The sequence below is a fragment of the Orbicella franksi genome, chromosome 8 (assembly GCF_964199315.1).
Source record: "Orbicella franksi chromosome 8, jaOrbFran1.1, whole genome shotgun sequence".
Lineage (NCBI taxonomy): Eukaryota > Metazoa > Cnidaria > Anthozoa > Scleractinia > Merulinidae > Orbicella > Orbicella franksi.
The window spans coordinates 5,270,584-5,291,522 of NC_138152.1; the positions used below are offsets into that span (position 1 = coordinate 5,270,584).

A 20,939-nucleotide genomic window follows, 5' to 3' on the forward strand; every position below is an offset into this window, starting at 1 on the left:
GTCCAAACTCGCAGATCTACAGTAGAGAACATGTAACGTGTTAATATAATATTGTTTTTAAACGTATAATTTCATGAATTTGCCTTGTTTTGGCTCTCTTTGTCTGTCAGCTGTTTTTATTGGCACAGGAGCTTCAGTTGAGGTTTACTACCATGCCTCCTTCGAAGCGAAATGTTCGTGACACAATAGAGGCATTGAAAGCGATCATTGATGAATCGCTGAAACGTCCGGAAAAGAAGCAAGAATTTGTGGACGAAGGATCCATAGAGCTAATTATTGGTGAGGGACAAGATATAAAGTTTGTTGTTTACCGAATTTTGGACTGTTTTGATTTATATACCAGCTATGTGAGCTATAGTAAAATATGGAGTGTTTGTGTTTATAGTTCTATTGATCCCTTAACACTGCAATTAATGAACACGTGCTGACTATGGCTGATCAAAGGAATTTTTTTATACACAGGAAGTGTTGTCAGAGTTTGCCCTTAGGACATGACTGATCGGGGGAGAACTCCGAAGACATGAGCGTCCTGAAAATAGATCATGAACCTTTACAACCCTGTCAGTGTAAAACGCAGACTGCAGACCGGGGGTAAATTGCAGACTGAGGGTAAAATTAAGACTACAGACCAGGCTAATCGCGGTGAAAGTATGCCCTCCGGGTAGCCTGAATATTACCCCATCTGCGTTTTATATTGCCTTGGGGTTAGGGGCATTGATTCTATTATTTGACCTATTGACCTATTCCTTCTTGCTTATTGTTGCTATGGAAACCAGAGAGGGTTCCAGAAAATAACTTCTTGCAAACTTGTTTCACCTTGTTATTAAAAATCTTTCCCTGTAGGTTTGTGTGATGTAAAGACCATTGATTGGAGCCTTGGCGCATATTGTGCTGCAGTTCTCAGAATACTGGCTCATGGCAATGGAAAAGTCAAGGCCAAGATAGTTGGACGAGGAGGGATTCCTCCCTTACTGAGACTGTGTGACCCTGAGCTAGTATCAGATGATGCAGGTGCAGACAGTGATACTGATTTTGAATTGTTCTGTTTTTGATATGTTAGCACATGTATATGAAATCAAAGGAGTGCGTCGAAAAAAGCCCAAACTGACTCTTGATCTCATACATGTCAAATTCTAACAAGTTTATCTCTTTAATTGGGGCTAGGTGCCTGGAACATACAGGGGCTTCCACACTTGGCAGCCAGGTTCTAGATCTTATAATACTCCTATGGCTGCACAACTGCAGAACCTACATGTAAACATGTTTTGAGCCTCCCATGCAAAGGAACAGTCACCTGCAACACTGATGGGGCAGTGGAAAGAAAAGAGAAAGAGGTTGCAGTTCAAAACTTTTAAGGGTCAGCATGGCCTGGGAATCTGCCTGGTCAATACTTCTCAAACCCCATGTGATCAATGTTGTTGAGGACTATGCCTAACAATCTACCACTGGCCACTTCACTCTTTGGCCGATTAACTCAGACTGTACGGCCTCTTTTAGCCCGGCTGCTGTTACCCTAGTCAGGGGCGGTGATATTCATCCACAGCCAGGGCCTATTAGACAATGAACGAGTCAGCCAAGCTTGATATACCAAAAGCATTGAAGGCAAATGTTAAACTCGCTCATTTGAGTGTTCGGTCCTTGAAAGCAAGGGAGAACTTCTGGGATTTAAATGCATTTATTGTACAGATGAACATCCACTAAAACAACACAGATTGCAGATTGCTGCTGTAGGCACGCCCATGTCTCCTCCCAATCCCTGCTACTGAAATGTTCCCTTGTAATCCCTGCCTCATTTCAAGAGAACAATCGACTACCAGCAGTCTAATTGCATCCCTAGAGTGATGAGAAACCCTTTCTCACTTGGTAAAGAGATGGTGATAGGGTAGATTTGGTTGTTTTCATTGTTTTGATAAGAGTGTGGATGACAAACAATTTGATCCCCTATTAGAGCTCGACATTACGATCACTGGGATCGCCAAAGAGATCAAATTTTTTTTTACTGGGGACTAACTAGTCTTTTCACGCTTTTCACTGAGATACTTTTGCTGGGGCCTAAATTTGTAAACTTGGGGCCAGCTGGCCCAAGTTTTTTCCCGAAAGTCGAGCCCTGCCTTAAGGACTTTTTACATTTCAGGGATAAGGAGACTTAGGACATCCCACCCCTAGATATATCTCTGGCTTCCAACTGTTATAAGTGTTGCAGACTATTAATTTGAGAAAGCATGCGTAGCAACTACAGAGCCTTATACACATGTGATAAGCATCTTGTGATTACATGTTAAATTTTACATATTTACGTGATCATGTTTACATTTAATTTTGTCTTTACAGAGATTGCAGAAGATGCACATTGGAGATTCCTTGCTCATGAGCAAGCTGCCGCAGTTCTCCACATCATCAGCTTTCAGAATCCATCGTGTCAAGCAGAAATGGTCACAGCTGGTGCAATCAAATACCTTGTTGGATTGTGTGATGTGTTCAACCCCGAGGGTTGTCATAGCAACTGTTGCAAGTCTGTATCTGAGCAATCTATTGATGCAAGCAAACTCCTTTATGACTTAACCTACAAGAAGAAACTGGTTGGAAAAGTAAAAGAAATGACCGTGGAAGAGATCAGGGAAAAGGCAGTGAAGCTGATTAGAAATGGTGAGGATTTTTTTACAATATTAATAGTTAATAAGCTTATCAAGGGCTATAGAGATCTTATTATTGACCAGTTACTGCAATTGAGGTATTTATTGTTTCACTGGTAGTTGGAGAAGGGAAAAACCAAGTCAACTACCAAAATTTAAAGAGAGTATGAGCAAGCATGCCAATTGTTTTACTTTTTTGTATAGCATGACCTAGTGACTGAAATAGTAATCATAGATTTTCAAATAAATAAAAAGAAATGATTTTTTCATAGTTTTGTTTATAGTACTTTTGAGCAATAATGCACGAGAAAAGCACATTCATGTTGTGCGACCATACAATGGTTATAGGTGGCAATATTTGACATGTCATGACCCCTCTAATCCTCTTAATGTAAAAGGCATTCTCAAATGCCCCCCACCCCCCACCCCACCCTGATAATAGAATTCTTTTTTTAGGTTTATCATTTGTGGGAAAATATATCAAGAAGTAAAGTATCAACTTAGACACTTTGCACTAAAAATGGGAATATAAAACCAGGAAATTTTACCAGTACAAGTTACACAAATGGTGAACTTGTGAGTAGTTTAATCTAATGGATTATACTAGATATGCTATTTGTCAATTAACCTCTACATTTTGCTGTTGATCATTTATTGAGTACGTAGTGTTGATTTCTGTTTGATTCTAGGTCTTGTGAGTGGTTTGATTGAAGTTAACAGGCTGTTTAACATTGATTTATATGACACAACAATGGATTATCAGGATGTCAGAATTAGTGATGAGTTGATTAAAAGCAAGTTAATGTGGCCAAATATGTCTCTTGACCAATCAGAAAGCTCAGGGGAGAAAGAAAAATACGTCAATCCCAAGGTATCTAATTTGTAATTCAGTTCCTTATCCTATGTTTGGAAGCAGGATACTTTTGAAAGATTCCTTTCTGGATATACACATCTGAGTAATAAGTAAATCAAAATCTTGAGAGAACTCTTGATTAAGAAATTGTGCCTCGTCAACCCCACTACCTCCCACGCCCCCCCCCCCCCCCAACTAGCCACTAGCCCTGCCCTATGGAAAAGCAGTTGTGATACTTAAAGAAACAGTTCTTTATTTATGATCTTGAATGATATGAGTTTTTAAGAGGAAAGATGGACCACGGGTGATATCAAATTGTATTCTGATTGTGCATGTAATATTAAACAATTAGATTATGAGCTCGAGATTTCTATCGCTATTAGTTGATAAGGGTGCAGCCCGAGTCAACTCAGCCTATCATGCATAGAATTTGAGAACGAATAATCTAATTGTTTTAGTCTAAATCTACTAGTCGTTCAAAACTTAATATAAGTCCTCTTCACAGTCAGATAGTTTGAAAACACAAAGAATCGACCATCATTTTGATAACAAGTGCACACTGCTGTGCTACTCGCTATCTACAACAGAATAAATAGTGAGTAGGGTAGCCAATCAGCGAACAGCACTCGTGATCAAATGCTAGTAGATTATACTAATAAGAAATAGAATAGTGAAGCACTTGTTGGAATGGGGGTGCTCCTAAGATAATGGGTTCCATATTAAACACATTCAAAGGGGTTGTAAATTTGTTATCAACTCATGAGGCCAAAAATTAATCAAAAATCTTTCTTTCTGTGATTTTCATAGTTTACATAAGGAGCTTACAGGTAATAGAAGTAACCATTTTACTTTCGATGGCAGGATAGAGAGTTTAGATGGGCTGACATTTATGTGACAGAAGTGATTGATGCCTGTCATTTCTGGGCTCATGTTGGAGGGAAACCAGTTATTGAAAAAATGGAGGCAATAAATAGAGAACTTTTATCTCAGGTAGGCTATGACGTGTTGGTTACTGTCATGCTTTGCTTAATCAGGGGACACAGTAGCAAGTTGAACCAGCATCATTAACCACAAAGCCATACCCTACCGATAACTTTTCAATTAAAGGGGCTAGGTCACGCAATGTTAGGCAATTTCAGCACTGATTAAGTGGTCATACAATTACCTAAAATATCACAAAAACGGCTCAAAACTATAGAAGATCTCAAACAAAACACAGGAAAGCCAAGAAGGGACATGGATGGACAAAACTTGAGAGGGTGAAAATGCATTGCATTTGGGTAAATTTGAAAAACAACGGTCCACCTTTTTTCAAATTTATATCAGATTATACCAAAATCTCATTTACACAGCTGGAAAATCATGATTTTGCAAATGGAAGACTCTTTGCTCTGCCAATTTGATGTTTAGAGCTCATAATTAACAAAATTAAACAAAATTACCTAAAATAGCGTGACCTAGCCCCTTTAAATTGTCAGTGATCCACACCAGTTTAACCCCTTGAGTGCCTGACCATTATGTATGCTGTGTGCCACATCACTGAAAATGAGCATCTAGTTAAAAGCTTCAAATGCCAGAAGTATTTTCACTTAAACTACAGACGTGTACATTTTCTGAAAAGTCTTAAAGGTGTCTCTTTAATGTGGTCAATTTTGCTGAGGTTCGTGTTATTTAATATCCATATGGTGTCACAGCAGTGAGAAAATAAGCGGTCTGCCGAAATACCTATGAATCTCAGGTGCCAATAAAAGCTGTGTCCCGTATGCCAGGAGTTTGACTAAATCTCTTAAAATTATGATGTACTCAGTACGTCAATATAGGCATGTATAAAATAACCATTTCTTAGAATGTAGTTAGGTTAACAGCTGAACAGTCAGCCGGTTAGTGCGATTTTTGTCTTTCGTTGACATTTTCAGGACCAAATTCCCCTGAATTCCATACCAGAACCTGGTACATTTGTTTTTGTGTGCGAAATGATTGGAGGTCACAGAGACACGTACAGAGCTCAAGTCCTTTCACTAGATCAGAAAACTGATGGCAGTCTAACAGCAAAGGTCTTTGCCATAGACAATGGTTTCACTAAGGAAGTCTCAAGCACATGCTTATATGTTTTGCCAGAACATCTGATGGGTTTTCCAACACAGGTAATGTATCAATTTGCTGTTGTATCAAAAGTATGTCATTTAAGGTTTGGATAGTCCGTTGTATCCTGTGTTACTAGCTCTGTGATCAAGCCCCTGGTTGGGTCACTGTGTTATGTTCTTTCCAGACTAAGACGCATTTCCAAAATGCCTCTCTCCAGAAATTAGTAGATCAGCTGGGCAAAATGCTGGAGGACAAAAATTATGCTGTGCACAGTACACTTGTCCTCTCCCTAGGAGTGTTCAGAACCTGTACCTTGTAAAAGGCAACATAAAATTATCTCATCTTTCACATGCAGGTGTGACCTGCAAATTTAAACCTCTCTCAGTCATGGGACATTATGAACCCAAGCATTGATCATTAATCATCAATTGACACCTATTAAACAACTATCCCATTATCTCAAGAACCTGGTATCCAGCATCAGTTAAAAAAATTCCTATTTCTGAAAGGTTGTCATGGAATATCCGCAAAAAATCAAAGATGGAAACGAATCAATGCATGTAGGTTGTTTGCATGGTCTTTATACTTTTTTTGTCGCAAACTTGGGGTGAGTATGGCCCTTGTTAGACCAAAGCCTATTTTATGCTAGTCACACTCAGGAATACAGTTCATCAAGAATAATGTAGATAAAAGTCAATTGCAGACAAAATTTAATGTATTTTAATTCCATGATAGGCAACCTTATGCTGTTTGTCTGGAATTCAAGACCCACCCAAAAGTGCTGAAATTCTGGAGCATGCTGCTGGTAATGCATTGAGCTGTGTGAGATGTTTTTGCAGCACCTTTATATAATAAAATTAGTAAGAAATTATTAGCTGCACCCATCCTGTGTGGGCAGCTCTCCATTAATATTTTAACAATATATGATACTGTTAATCATCGTCCAGCTTGTTGTTGTTCATGACTCTCATTAGGTGCATAAGTTTACCGCATACTATTTGGAATAACCATTGCTATGTACAGTAATATAGTGTTGTTCAGTACTCCCTTATTTATCAGTGACTCAATTAGATTCAATCACTATGCATTTCAGGTGCTCTAAGAAATCTGACTGAAGAGAGTAACTCTTACCGCCTTTATGTTACTGCTCAGCAAGGTCTGGAGTTTCTACTCAAGGTGAGTCAGGTTTTAGAAAATTATACGGCCCTGGATCTTTATTTTTAAGTTTGAGATGGTAAAATAGTAAAAAAAGTCTTTATCTAAGTATTAGTAGTGCAGTGACAGCACTTCGGATCAACTCAGATCAAAGAAAATTAGAGGAAATTGAAACTTTTACCCATTTGAGGGAAAAAGTTTGTCTATGAAATAGGCCAAATCAAGAAAGACTTGCTAGGTTTCTCTGTGTTGTCAGTAGCCATTTTGTATTTTTACTGCCAGTTCCTCTAGGATCAAGTTGCAAACTTGTGTCCAGTGCTTGGTTGCACGGGACAACCTTTTGACCAAGTTGATCTGAGTTGGTCTGAGTCGATCCAAGTCGATCCAACCTGATTGGTGGTCCAAGTTGATCCGATCTGACTTTTGTACCTTCTGATCCATGAATGCATTTTAGGTCAGCTTACTAGGATCATGTTGTTCAACTTTCACTCCCATTGTTTCATCAGCTGTGTACCGTCCAAAACAGAGGTGTCTGTAAGGAGGCTGTGGGTGCTCTTCTCAATCTGGCCATCAGCACTAAAGTTCGAGTCAGGATTGGATTTCTTGGTGGCATTCAAGTTCTTCTTGGTAAATTTATATGATATTTAGTAATTTAAGTTTATTTGATTTCAGCTGTCACATGTTTCTAGCTGATAATATAACAAAGATGACTGTTCCAATGAGATGGCTCCTGTAAAAAGATGTCAGTCTTATTTAGTTGCCAGCACAAGTGACGTTTCTATTAAAAGGCAGTTGAGTGAGTTTGCCAACCCTCCCAATAAGTTGGAGACCCTTGGTGGGAAAAATTGTGTGGCTCAAGGGCATGCCATACAGATAGACTGCAGCAAGTCCCTCACTGTTTTCGGTTAATCTAAAATGATCAAGATTCTAACCTATATTTTACTGTTCTTTACTATTCTGACTACCTTTATGAAGCTCGTGAAAACGTTTTTGTGAATTTTATGAATTGCGCACTTTTAGTAAATTTAGACATGAGGATAGATGCAAATGCAGCCATAACACTACTGGAAAAGAGACCAGGACAAATTTTCATCTATTACTTTGAAAAATTGTTAACACGTTATGGGCCAAATGTTTTTACTGTCTGGCTCTCTTCAAATTGCCTGACCCTGTGCTCTGTTTTGCATTAGGATTGTGCCAATGGGGCCATATGCTTGGATGATAATAAAAATTGTTTTCCTGTGTGGGTCTAGTAAAAACTCTCTTTTTCTCCCCAGATGTTTGCCGGAGGTTTTCACAGGATGAAGAAGTCCTTTTCCTTGCGATCGGAAGCATTCAAAATTTGGTTCAAGACTCGTATGTTAATCGCTGTCGACTGGCAGACAATGATGGCTTGATAACACTGAGTCAAGTTTATTACAATTCTGAGAGCGATCCAGTCAAGACCAGGTGTCTTCACACTATCAAGAACTTACTTGGGAATTCCATGTGAGTAACATTTTTTGTGAAGGGTTAAGGGAGGGAGGACTAATTTTATTGTAAATTTCCAAGATTTCCAAGATGCCAAGATTCTTGAATAAAAATGCTTCTCAAACTCATTTATTTAATACCTCATCAAGTTTAAACAAAGGAAATCAGGACCACGATGGTGGTCGGATATCTGATCTCGGTTAGCATAGATTTTTTTGATGTTATTTCTCCATCTAGAAATTAGTCTTAGTTTCAGTTGAGAAGATATATCAAACATAATCAAGGCAGTGTTTGACCACATTCCAAACACCTCCAAGTTTCATCAAAGATACGCCGCCAACTGTCGCATTTTCAACTCTCTTCTTGATGTTTGGAACTGTGGTCAAACACGGTCTTTCATGTTTGACAGATTACTTCCAAGACTGACTGAGACATGATCTATCTTAGACTCGAAGACAGGAAGAAACACCATAGGTCATCACAAAGAATTCTGAGATTGGATCAAAAGTTCCCAAGACCCTCATTTTTCTATGTAAAATTTGTTACCACTAATGATGTTGAGGGCTCTCAGATAAAGGTGGCCAAGCTCCCTTCCAAAAAAGTTTTAACTTCAAATTTTGGGTACCAGGGCCGGGTTGTTCAAAGCACGATTAAGTTAATCCAGGATTAGCGTAAATTTTTATTTCAATTTTGTAACTTATCAGTGAAGTTGTCAGTTCTAATTTTTTGTCCTTCAGTTTTGGCTTTGACTAATGTCAAACTCCAGGAAACATAGACAGTGAAAACACTTTTATTCAAGAGAAGTAGGAACTTTGTTTAACTTTTAATCCTGGATTAGCGTTAATCAGCTTTCGAACAACCGGGCCCAGAATTTTGCATTTTGAGCATCAACCAGGTACCAGTAATAATTATCATAACCTTAGGCCACAAGCAGTCACTTCAGCCTCTCTGACTCATCATTTCAAATTTCATTTTGTCTACTCAAGTTTGGGAGAAAACTGCGCATTGCACCTAGTCTTACACCTTCTACTCGTACACTAAGGGTACAAAAATAACTTTAGGGTTGCCACAGTCAGGGAAAAGTCAGGGAAAATAAGATTTTATTCAAGGTCAGGGTAAAATCAGGGAGTTTTGTATCAGGTCAGGGAATTTCTAAATCCCTGTTCCAAGTCAGTGAAAAGTCAGGGAATTTTATCTTAGGGTTGCCGTCAATCATTTTATAAGATTTTTTCATGTAGACAAGGCAATTTTGTTTAAAAAATTATCTGAGCCGTTCTTATATTTGTTGATTCATGGCCAGAATAATCATCCTGACGCTCAGTGAAAATTGCTTTACAGTCGATGAAAAGTCAGGGAGTTTTTTTCTGTTCTGGTGGGTCACAACCCTGAACTGCAAAGTGATACGTGTAACTGAAATTGGAGTGCCTAAGTTGTACCAAAGCATGTACATTATATTTGAAACTTCCAAGAGGAACAATTTGAGCATCCACGTTATCTTCTTAGTAGGATCCATTTTGACTTTTGTTATCATTTTTTTTCTTTTTCTACAGTACAAATCTAGAGAATGGTGTTTTACAGATTAATACCAAAACACACACCAACTTAACTTGTGATACCAGAAGCATAGTGGATGAAGTAAGTTTATTTTTTGAACTAGTGTCATATGTCACCCTCAATGAATTAAGATTTATCTACCAATATGTGCCTACCCACCCACTCACCTACCAACCCACCCATGCACAAGTACACCATAATAATAATTGTCTTGTGACAATGCATACCACTCTTAGAAATTAAACTTTGTATAATGTTCTAAGGTCACTTATTCTGGGTGAACTTAATCAGGCTTTGAACAACCCAACCCAGGAACAGAATTGTTTTCCTAATTGTTTTTTCTCTCTTTTAAAAGAAGAGAAAATTTTCCTTGGCTGTGTCAGATGATGAGCCCACATGTGAAAGAGGATGTCGAAGAAGAAGACGAAGGTTGTAATTAGTAATTATTGCAATGCTGTATTTTCTAGTCTACTCAAACAAACAGTGTCACAGTCATTCAAACATTTTTCTATTGTAAGGCAATCAGCAACACAGTGTTGAACTTCCACCAACATCTTTAAATAATAGCAAGTTTTTTCTGTTTCATGTTTCTACACGTATCAAGTTATGCCAGTATCTGTAGTTTAGCACACCTTCTTACGGGGTGTTTACTAAAATAATACACATGAAACAGATGCACAAGAGTAAGTGGTAGCTCCACTTTCAGGTGGATCATATGTTTAAATTCACAGTCAGCTGACTTGGCATAACTAGACATCTTGAGCAGGCAAAGTAATTTTCTTTCATGTACTGAGAAAGTTAATTTCAATGAACAATGTAAATTTACAAATCAAAACAGATTGCGCCGTGGTGAGGTCGAACCAAAGCCTACTCCAGTAGCACTTTCACCAGAAAACCTCAAGCGGAGTTCAACAGGGGAGTCTGAGGGATATTCTGATTATGACAACAGTGCTAGTTATGAAGACACTGACGGTGACACAGATGGAGAGAGACTGGTGACTGACAAGCAAGTTCAAGTGCAAGGTCCTAGATGTAATGATGATGTATGTATTCTACTCTAAGTGTACTGAAATGTAGCTAATTGGATTGGTCCTCGTACGGAATAGCTTTTGGATGTGTCAATGTGTATGTAGGAAACTTTAAGTGGACTGAATTCACAGAAAACCTTTATCTACAAGGCAAAGGAAGAAGGGAGTGTCCTATGTTCGAAATTTGTAAGGCAATTTCATAGTTAGTGTAGATATGAGGCCTTCCAAGAGATAAAAGCAACAAGTGACAAAACCTTGAAAACCAGTGACACTGGAATTTTCTAATCAGCATCAAGTGTATGGAATGTGCCACTGAAATTTGACAGTGAAATGAGAAGCACTAGAAAACACAGCGACATTGACCCTTTTGGATGTTTTGTGTACAGTATTTGGAAATTGCATTCTTTAGTAAGTCTGTAAATGCCAGAAATGTGTGTATATTTCCATTGAATAAACTCTAAATATCAACCTTGTAGTGACAACGCAATATGACTTCACAGAGGAAAACAACAGGGTCATTTGCCTCTGCTGGTTAGGCAACACTTCACTTCACTAAAAGATGGGACATAGTGACATGGCTAGCTCCCTTGGAAGGCCTCAGATATTACCAATGATGTTGATGTATAAAAAGTCTGCAAGGTGAAAATCGTGTCACAATAATTTCTTTTTTTGTAGAAAGATGTTGATAAGGAAAGGTATTACATCCAAGGTTATCATGTGCCATTTAGTGAAGATGACTTGCATGATTTCAGGTAATATACTTTGATTGTTCATTATTTCTCTTCCTTGTGAAGCAAAATCCCAATGTCTCAAAGGTTACACCAATTTAACCATTAAGTCTGTGTGGCAGACATAGAAAGGGGATAGAAAAGGCTCCATAGTTTTGTACTGCAAAGGACAATTAGCCTTATTGCAAGCACTTGAGCTTTCCACATTTCTGCCATGCAAAAAATGGGGTGAAAGCTAACAAATAAGGGGGCAGTGAGAGGAGAGGAGAGGAAAGCAGGGGGGGTTCCCTCTTCTCCACGTCTCCCCCCCCCCCTCACATTTTTTCTTCCTGCATGATTTCTTTGGGTGCCCAAAAGGAAGGGATGCTTGCTACATAGGCGAGGTGTGAGGTGTGAATGAAAGTCATGATCAAGGTGCTCTCTGTCTGCTCTTCATGATCACAACAAATTTCTCTTCTCTCTCCCCCTTGAACATTTGGTTTCCAGGCTGCTTTTCAACTTATTTGCTCAGCAGTTACTCATTAACCATCTTTTTTGTGTGTGTTTGTTTTTTTTTTTTGAGCAGGCCTCAGGCTAACATAAACAGTGTATCGACTAGACCAGTAGCCAGGTGAGAGGAGATTAAAAAACAGCCAATCAAAAACCTGAGGTCCTTTGCATGTTCGGTAGTATTTCATAATTTGTATTCAGCGATGGTTTTGCTGTGTCTTCCTGACAAAATCAGGCATTTCATAGTGACTGTGCTTTTCAGATAATACAGGTAATATATCAAACACGAAAGACCATGTTTGGTAACATTTCCAACCACCAAGAAGAGAGTTGAAAATAGGATGCATAGCTGTGTTTTGGTCTGCTTAGTTGTGTTTTGGTCTGTTCGAGAAGATGTTTTCCATTTCCCAAAATATACGAAGTAGTTGACAAACAAAACTGTAGCTGAAACATTTATGATGAAGGGGGTTTTAACAGTAGAATGTAGTTCATTTTTGTGGTCATCCAGGCGAGAGCAGTTTGACACTGTCTGATGTATTGGAATAGAATTATAGAATATGGTGAGAATTATTTTAGACTTGGATTATACGTGCTTTTAAACTCTTGATAATTTTTTTTAAAAAAATAGCCCAATTGATGTCTGTTACATTTCAGTGAGAGTCATGAAAAAATCTGCTCCTTGTTCTCCTTTAGATCTTTATGTGCATTTTTAAACAGTGATAAATGTGGCACTGTTTACCTGGGAATTCGAAAAGATGGAGTAGTAGCTGGCTTGAGAATCGACAGAAAACAGGTAGAGATGATTCAGTTGTCGTAGTACTAAAGTTACACACCAGTGGCACATGAAGAATTTCTGTGCCAAAATGATATTCAAGTTTTTTATTTGTAATCCATCTCAGTCTTCCTAGTTTTGACCATCCTTGTTCCTGTTTGGCTGTTTTTCTACCCTATGTGATATTTTATTTCATTTTAACGTTAATACTTAACATTGCAAATTGTGATTAAATGTATCATGATTGATCAGAACAAATCAATCCCTCCTTGAATAGAGATAATGGCTTTGAATTAGCCAACACCATTCACATTTTTTTGCGTCTGATGAAGTACGGTGAGGCTAACGAAATATTATACTTTTAGACTTTGATTACGCTCTGATCACAGGACGTTGTTTCATATTCTAATTGAACAGAGTGGTTTCATGACAATACATTGCTCGTCAAAAACCTTTCGTTCTGCCCATTAGCCTGTCCCCGTCTTCCCCACCCACCCCTCACCACATCCAGCGAAAAGTTTCCGTGATTTTAAACCCACTCAAAACTGCTTTTGAAGTCGGATCATCCCAGGGCTTAATTATGTGTATACTCAATGTACTATTTGCGTATCTCAGCGTGATCAGTTACGTCTTGGTGTGGATGAGTGCATGGATCGCTTCAATCCGTCAGTGAAACATCACTGCTATCAGGTGGACTTTGTACCGGTGGTGAGAAATCAAGGAAGTGATAGGTAAGATCATAAGCAAACATAGGTCTGCAGTGCGTGCTTGTGCCTTTTTATGTCCTTATGTTGCTGGCTACTGAATATACCTTTTTAGCTTGAGCGGTTTATTTTTCCATTACAGACCACGTGATATTCTCTGTAAAGAGTTCTTTTATCCATCTACAAATTATTCATTCATATACACGTGAACATTTGAAAATTTGAAAGGAAGAATTCTCAAGAGTATCATCACATGGTTTGAAATGGGACAACAAACTGCCCAAGCTTAAATTTCTAAAAAGGTGTATCACTTGAAGGCTGATATGCAAGAGACAATTTTGTTTAGGTCGTAAATTATTGCAGTCCGTATATACTTATTTCTCAATGTTTTTAATGACAATGTGTCACAGTCAACTGGAGAATCTTGGATTGACATTAAGTCTAAGCCATTTTTGACGGCTCCTTAAACACCTGAGTAGAATATAGTTTAAGAAACAATCTCCATGGATCTTTGTGGTTGTAAGTAACAAGTGTTAACACAGATGGCCGGGTAAGATGAGCGGGCAAGATGAACCAAATCCTGCTCTGTGATTGGCTACCAGAGCGGGCAAGATGGCGCTACCTTGCCCGCTCGGGACTACCCGCTCTATCCCGCAAGAAAATAGCGTTCTTTTTCCTTAAAACAAATTTTTATTGACCAAGCTTGTTCGGTCAAGAGGGCTAGATATTGGCCTCGTTTTTTTTTTACGTGTGTATGGACGTCGGCTCTGTCTCTCCAGCCATCTCGACCACACGCTTGTTGAATAACCGATATTTATTGTACTTTGTTTTTTAGGCCCAGCTCTAGGAAACAAGTGGAAGACCGCTTTGTTGTGGAGATTAAGATTGTGAGTTGTCCCGGCCAGATATACACAACAAACCACGGAAAGTATGAATCTTTTCATGTAGTACGATCAAGCAATAATTTTTATCGTCTAAATAGTGTTTAGTTGATAAAACAATGTGTTTGTTTTGGACTTCCCTATACTGATCCCCACCCCCGCCGGGGTGTACTCCCATAAATCTCGGATAGGTGTGTGCCGCGAAGGGCACACACCGGGCTTATTTAAGGATCTTAAATCCTGACCCAATTTAAGAATGAAGCAGCCTCAAATTGAAACCCTACTTAAGGCGCAAACCCGAAAATTGACACGCTGTTCAAGCGAAAACAAAAACTAATAATGGCGCGAACAGGTCAACTTTATTTCGTTTCTGTAACTTTGTAAGTTCATCAAGCATGCCCAGTATTCAAGATGGTTTTTTCCAAGGTGATGCACATCCTCATCAACTGTTGATAAAATATTGAAGAAAATTACTCAGTATTTTCAACCAAACAAGTCTTGTGTTGAAAGGAGACAAAACAAGTATGAATAATCAAGATGGATTCCTCGTATTAACAAAATTGTCACAAGTTTACGACAATTTTTAATTTCTTGTTTATGTGATATTTTTACTGACACTTCCTAATCCTATTATTCATGTTTTTGTTTTTTTCAGGTGCTACTTTCGTCAAAAGAGCAGAAATGAAGAGGTTTTGTGCCCAAAATTTTACATTACTGTAAAACGTTTTCACAGTACAGCTAATAGCAATTGTGTATTCATATATAATGACCACAAAAGCTAATTCTCTTTAAGTATTTCACACTTCAGTCCTCGTTTCATTCTGCAGTTGACTCCAACCTGACCAAAAGTAGTGCCTTACGTGTCCGAACGTAACACAACACACAACAATTCCAAGGAGCTAAAATCAGGAATATGACACACTGAGATTATTTGAAAACGCAACTTTATTTCTACGGTTGGGCTTACGGTTTACACCAATCCGTCACGAAATCGGAGCTTTTCGAAAACGCTCTTCAAACAGGAGGAAATTGAAAATGCTGGCTGGGCGTTTTCGTGTGGACGAAAAAAATTTTGAAAACGGAGCTTTTTGAAAACGAACGCGACACGATAATCACGTGGTTTCCTTGACTGAATTTTCTTCAAACAAAAATCCAAAATGACCGCTGATGTTGCGTTTATAAATTCCTGCGGCGTAGTGTGAACGGAAAACATTTGATGCGTTTCCTGAGTGAAACCTGCGTTTCCAAATTCCTCCGGCTTAGTGTAGACCGTGCTTCATAGCTCTTTCCCCGTACTGTGTCTGTATTTTAACAAATTTCACTTTCGCTTTGTTTTTACAATCTTTTTACAGTTAACAACACAAGAAGTCAGAGAGAGGACAATTAAAGAACAACAGAATCTGTATAACAGTGAAGTGCATAGGTATGATCAACATAGGATTTCTCCTTTCAGTGTCAATGCAATACCAAGTAGAAAGGTGGCGAAAATAAAGCGAATCGTAAATTGCGAGGTATTGCCTTGATGCACCGCGGAATTCTCAGAACGAATGTTCAAAAATGCATGACAGTTACTGAGGAGAATTAAGCTCTTGAGTTTAGAAAGATAGGGCCAACAAGATCCTTATATAATTCCAACTTCTTGCGATGGAAATAGTAATGGTTCGGAAAACCTAGAAAAGCTCTAAAAATTCTTTGTCGAGAACTAAAGACTACTGTATTCTTGTGGGATGCGTTGGCAACGAAAATGCCTGGAATTTCTTAGACACCTTAATGGCCTTGACGAATAACAACTAATTTTATTGATCGATGGATTGATCAAGTGTTCCACCGAACGATCGATTAGACGTTCTATTTCCTTATTAATTCTGTAGACTCACTCAACAACGTTTTTGTCGACTAATTTGCGTGCATTTTTTTCCAATCTCTTATCAGATTGCGAATGGAATTAGAGGACATGAAGAAGCAACTTCAAGAAAAATCATCACGTTTTGATGATGAAAGGCCGCACAGCTTTAACCAGCCAGACATTAGTCCAACAATATTTGAAAAGATGGAGAAGACCTCCATCACTGACGACCGTAAAACAAAAATGCCTGGAACTGCAATGGATCCCTCAAACTCGCTGGGCGGGTCACAGCAGGAAGATCTGCAGGCGGCAAATTGCGTGATATCTTGACAACAGACAAGGAAATTATTGCTGATATAGCAAACGTCCCTTAGCAGTTCTTTATTTATGGCCCCTTGGCTTACAAATGAATCTAAGAAGCTCACATTTTCAATGTAACATTTCTCGACCTGAGTACTTGTCGCCTCAAAGCAGTATTTTTCTGAAGTATCACTGAAGTTCCGCGTTTACCGTAACCCTTTTTTGAAGGTTACCTGAGGGCTTGACCGGAATAGAACTAAAACTTCTCCAAGAAGCTTGTGTTTCATCGCAGTTTTGTTTTATTAAAACTAGCAATATTTGGATGTTTATTTAATTTTTAATTAAGCTTTCCGTTTTGTTGACAAAGAAGAGTATATGATTGACCACAATAAAATAAATCAACGGACCGTAAATTAGTTGGTGATTTTTAAGTTATTTATATTTCAGAAACCTTGGGCAAAGATCACTCCCAGGAAGGAACGTTTCGGATGGCTGAATTCCTCGGGTGGGGCGTTTCCGTTGCTCTTTGGGGTGAATCGTGTTAGAGGGCTGATTCTAAGTAGACCGCAAAACTCTGTACATTGGCGTTCGTTCGAGGAACAAGCATACCAGTAAGATGTTTGAGTAAGACTGGCAAAGCGCCCATAGATTTCACGAAAGACGGCCGTCTTTAGGCTCAATCACTCGAGTTTGACAGTTGTAAAGTATTCTCAATCGTTAAAAACAATCTGTCAATTTTCGTCTCCAGTGCGCTCGTTTCTTCCGGTCAAGTGGTCGGTGAACGGAGTAGCTCTGGGGACTAGTAATGCCGAACACCGTGTGGACACGTGAGCTTATTTACATGAAGTGAAGTATTTTGCTTAGCTGTCTGCGCGTGCAGACGTAATGCTTCATAACGCAGGAAAGAAGTGGACATTTAACTGTCGAAAACAGCTTTATTTACCTTGTCATTCTAGGACTCGAAACTAAGATGACACGACTGTAGCATTGAGCTACTCGCTTAATTAAAACCATCCTCAAATTGAGCCAATATTTCACACCTTTGGGGTGCAGAATGCAAATTTATGATACTTTTGTCCTGTAAAGCAGTGTAAAGTAAGCACACTCTCAAATCGCATTCAATTAAGATGTTCTGAAGACAATTTCGAGAGCCTTGAGGGATATCTTTTTTAAAAAAGAGGCAAACGAATTTTACCAATAACGGTTGTAAAGAGTGCACGGTTGTTTATATTTTGAATATTTGTTCCTTAATTTGTGGCGCTTTGATGTTTAGCTTGCTAAACCACGAGAAAAGTTCGAAATTAACGAACTCGGAGGAATCGGATGGGATGTCAAACTTGGCAAGTAGTCAAAACTCCATTTGACACTCTGTTTCAGCACCTTCAGAAACCTTTCAACGGTGTTGAAAGACTGCTGACAATCTAGTGTAATATATCACTTTGCCGAAGCAGATGTCAAGACCGCTTTTGGGGGAAGCTCTACTGAACGTAGTCATTTACGATTCTGCTACAGATAATACGACAACAGATTCTCCAGTTCTCAACCCTTCTTAACTTTATTATTTGCATTTTGGTGTTTATGTACCCAAGTCCTGACAACAGCTTTTGGGTTTCCTTTAATAATTTTAAGACCTCTTTTCCGTTTTTTCCGCTTTCTTTTAAGACAGGTCATCGATAGCAAAAATACATCGAAAATTTACATGTAGTGTAAAAAAAGAATACAGACACGATAAATCGTTTTACCGTTTTGCACTTAGCTTGGCACAAGATCAACTGAAGCCAGTTTAAGGATGAGAACAGAGTTAATTACTTTAAACCATCAACCTTTTAACAGCAGTGTCCTAAAAAAAAGTTATCCTCAAGCAGGTATAAGATGATAAATTATTTATCTCACTTTATTAGCATTTTCTGCAGATGCTTATAATTGTTTGCTTTTGATAAAATGATAAAAAAAAAAAAAACTAAGAGTTGTAAGAAGCACAAGGTGCTGGCAGACTTTTTCCCTTCTTAAAATAAAGATTTTGAGTAGGAAAGCAATCTTCGTGATATTCTTAGCTGACAAGAGAGCATTTTTTTTTTTCCCGTTCTATTTTAAGCAGAATACGTCTCCCATATTGGATGAATGTTTTCATGCAAATACTATACTTTAGTTTATTTTTAACGCTTTATCATTAACAGAGCGAGTTAGGGGTATTCAGCTTTTTATAGAGATAATCATTAAAGGCGTTGTAAATAATAGTTGCAGCCAAAATGAAGAGCGCAACAGCTATGAACGCTGAGAAAATTTAATTTGTAATGCAGTGAGGGAGCTTATGTAGTAAACCACAACAGTAATGGCGGCGAAAAGATTTAATGAGCAGTTGAGTCATTCCGTCTGATCGTGTTTGGTACATGCTGGTGAATTGTAATCGAGGTGACACTAGCAAATTTTGCTTATTTTTGTTGAACGATTGGTTCCATCAGGACGAATTTTTGGGCGTTTCTGTTTGAAAAAGCATGCTGTTTTTACATACATACGCAGCTGAAATTAATGTTTAACACCGGTAAACGGGTTGAATAGATTTCGATATAAGATCTTAAGTTCAATATAAACTGTGTTGTTTTGGTCGACGTTGTCACTAACTATGCTAAGCTTCTGATTAAGGCAAAAACGGCACACAACAATTTCTCTGTGTTGTCTGTTTCATTATTCCGACCTTCAACTCATTCAGTTGACTGTCAATCGATTCTTTTTAATGAAGTAACCACCTTTCCTTTCTTTTGCATGTTCTTTTGGTTTCACTTTTATTCGGGAAGAATTATCAATAAAAATTAACAATGAAACACGTTGATAACATAGACCCATGATATCAATTTTATTTTGCTACTTTTTTGGAGAGCACAAATCCTCAGTGAAGACTTTCGAACGTTCGGTAGACCGCTGAAACATGTCATCAAGTCCTTGGTGAGCGACAGCCTGTTATCACCGCAAAAAAGAACACAATGGCAAACTCCCAAGTCATGCCCCTTTCGACAAGGAAAGACAATGTTATCGCTGCTGTCCTAGCGATGAATATAATATCATAGGTGGTATTGAACTATTCCATGATCTTCGCAGCGACAAAATCAAAAGAGTTTGCCATTTATTCAAACACAGGCGCACGCTTCTTTGAAGGTCTTACTAAAAGGGAGTGTTTTCCAGTGAAGTTGGTCATATTTCTGCTGTGTTCCTATTTTGTCGATGTTTGAAGTCAAAAAATGCGTTAGCTGATGCTGCCGACTTTTACAACATCGAACCATAAGCAAGCTGAAAATAAAATATGGTAATTACCCCCAGACGAGAATAAACCTACGGATATTTTTTTGACTTTCAATTACTGTTCTTAATGACAAGGGGCTGGCCATGGCAACCGACAGAAAATGTTGTCGCTGTACCCAAAGCATATCTCTCAGCGTAATTTCATTTTTTTTTATGTTCTTGAAACCAACTGCAAGTAGGACGGAGACTCACGTACGTAAAAATAAATCTGAGGGGAAAAATTTAGCTTATTTTACGATATTTTTAGAGATCAGCCCGACAGTGGGCGTAAAAGAGCAAGATGTTAATTGAAGTCAAAACTAAACGAGAGAGAGCGACAAAATATCCATTATCCAGGGAAAACTGTTTGTTGTATTAGTTCCTTATGCTAATTTCTTACATTATTGTGGATTAGCAAACCGTGTCGTAGAAATACATCACTCCTCCTTTTATTACAAAAATATATCTAGACAGCTTGGTTGCATCGGTCTGTTATTTGCCCATTTTTCGGTCTCTTGCAAAAATAAAATAATAATAAAATAAAATAAATTGAAACCTGGATGATTCAGCCTCAACAAATAGATTAACATTGGCGCGGCGTCTTAAACCGGTACGGAATTATAGTTGAGGTAAAACAAGGTCTTTAAACCTCGCAGACAATCAGAAACAGCTTTGGTTTTTGCTTCTGGCCTCACCTGTCTTATTCATCCGGAGAAATAAAGCGAGGTTTTGCCAATCCATCATAGAAATTTTACTCTAAGTAAACTATTACGCAGTGAGTGTATATAATCTTTATTTCGCAATAACTGAAAATGAGTGTACATTCTCAGAAGGACTGTATCACCTTTAAGGATCGGTTTGTTCGGAATTGAATAACTGTTACCAAAAGTAGACAATCTTCTTAATTTAGTGCGCGAGCGTTTTAATTTTGATAAAACTTAACTGGTGTTTTAACGTTTTTGAGTTATACTTCATCGTTTTTAACGCAATGAAATAAGTGGCAAACCTCGCATTGACTTTTTGACTATCTCTGGTCTTACGCACGCAGGTGAACTGTTTTCATTTTAATAGTTTTTTCATTTTCCAACTGCGCGTGTTGTTTTCGTAGCCAATCACATCTGTCTAGAAAATATGACCTGAATTAGCATAAACACAGCGGTGCGAC

The 20,939-nt window shown here is 38.3% G+C and overlaps 1 protein-coding gene across 1 annotated transcript; it reads left to right on the forward strand.

Annotated features, from left to right (window-relative positions):
- The first annotated feature begins 33 nt into the window (after nucleotides 1–33).
- On the forward strand, nucleotides 34–16,911 carry LOC145495965 (uncharacterized). Its single transcript, XM_081475557.1, has 21 exons — nucleotides 34–279; nucleotides 844–1,011; nucleotides 2,332–2,646; nucleotides 3,323–3,504; nucleotides 4,348–4,476; nucleotides 5,403–5,630; nucleotides 6,307–6,376; nucleotides 6,665–6,747; nucleotides 7,233–7,353; nucleotides 8,004–8,214; nucleotides 9,747–9,831; nucleotides 10,106–10,179; nucleotides 10,589–10,793; nucleotides 11,454–11,530; nucleotides 12,072–12,116; nucleotides 12,689–12,788; nucleotides 13,383–13,498; nucleotides 14,307–14,399; nucleotides 15,008–15,041; nucleotides 15,705–15,775; nucleotides 16,285–16,911. Exons 1-21 carry the CDS (start codon nucleotides 153–155, stop codon nucleotides 16,526–16,528), a joined length of 2,778 nt encoding a protein of 925 aa, XP_081331683.1. The 5' UTR covers nucleotides 34–152; the 3' UTR covers nucleotides 16,529–16,911.
- Nucleotides 16,912–20,939: the final 4,028 nt, after the last annotated feature.

Excerpts from the sequence above, each read along its gene's own strand:
- LOC145495965 (XM_081475557.1), top strand. The coding sequence starts at position 153 with ATGCCTCCTTCGAAGCGAAATGTTCGTGACACAATAGAGGCATTGAAA. Across the intron at positions 10,794-11,453 it reads GTCCTAGATGTAATGATGAT|AAAGATGTTGATAAGGAAAG; the intron begins GTATGTATTCTA and ends CTTTTTTTGTAG. Across the intron at positions 12,117-12,688 it reads TCGACTAGACCAGTAGCCAG|ATCTTTATGTGCATTTTTAA; the intron begins GTGAGAGGAGAT and ends GTTCTCCTTTAG.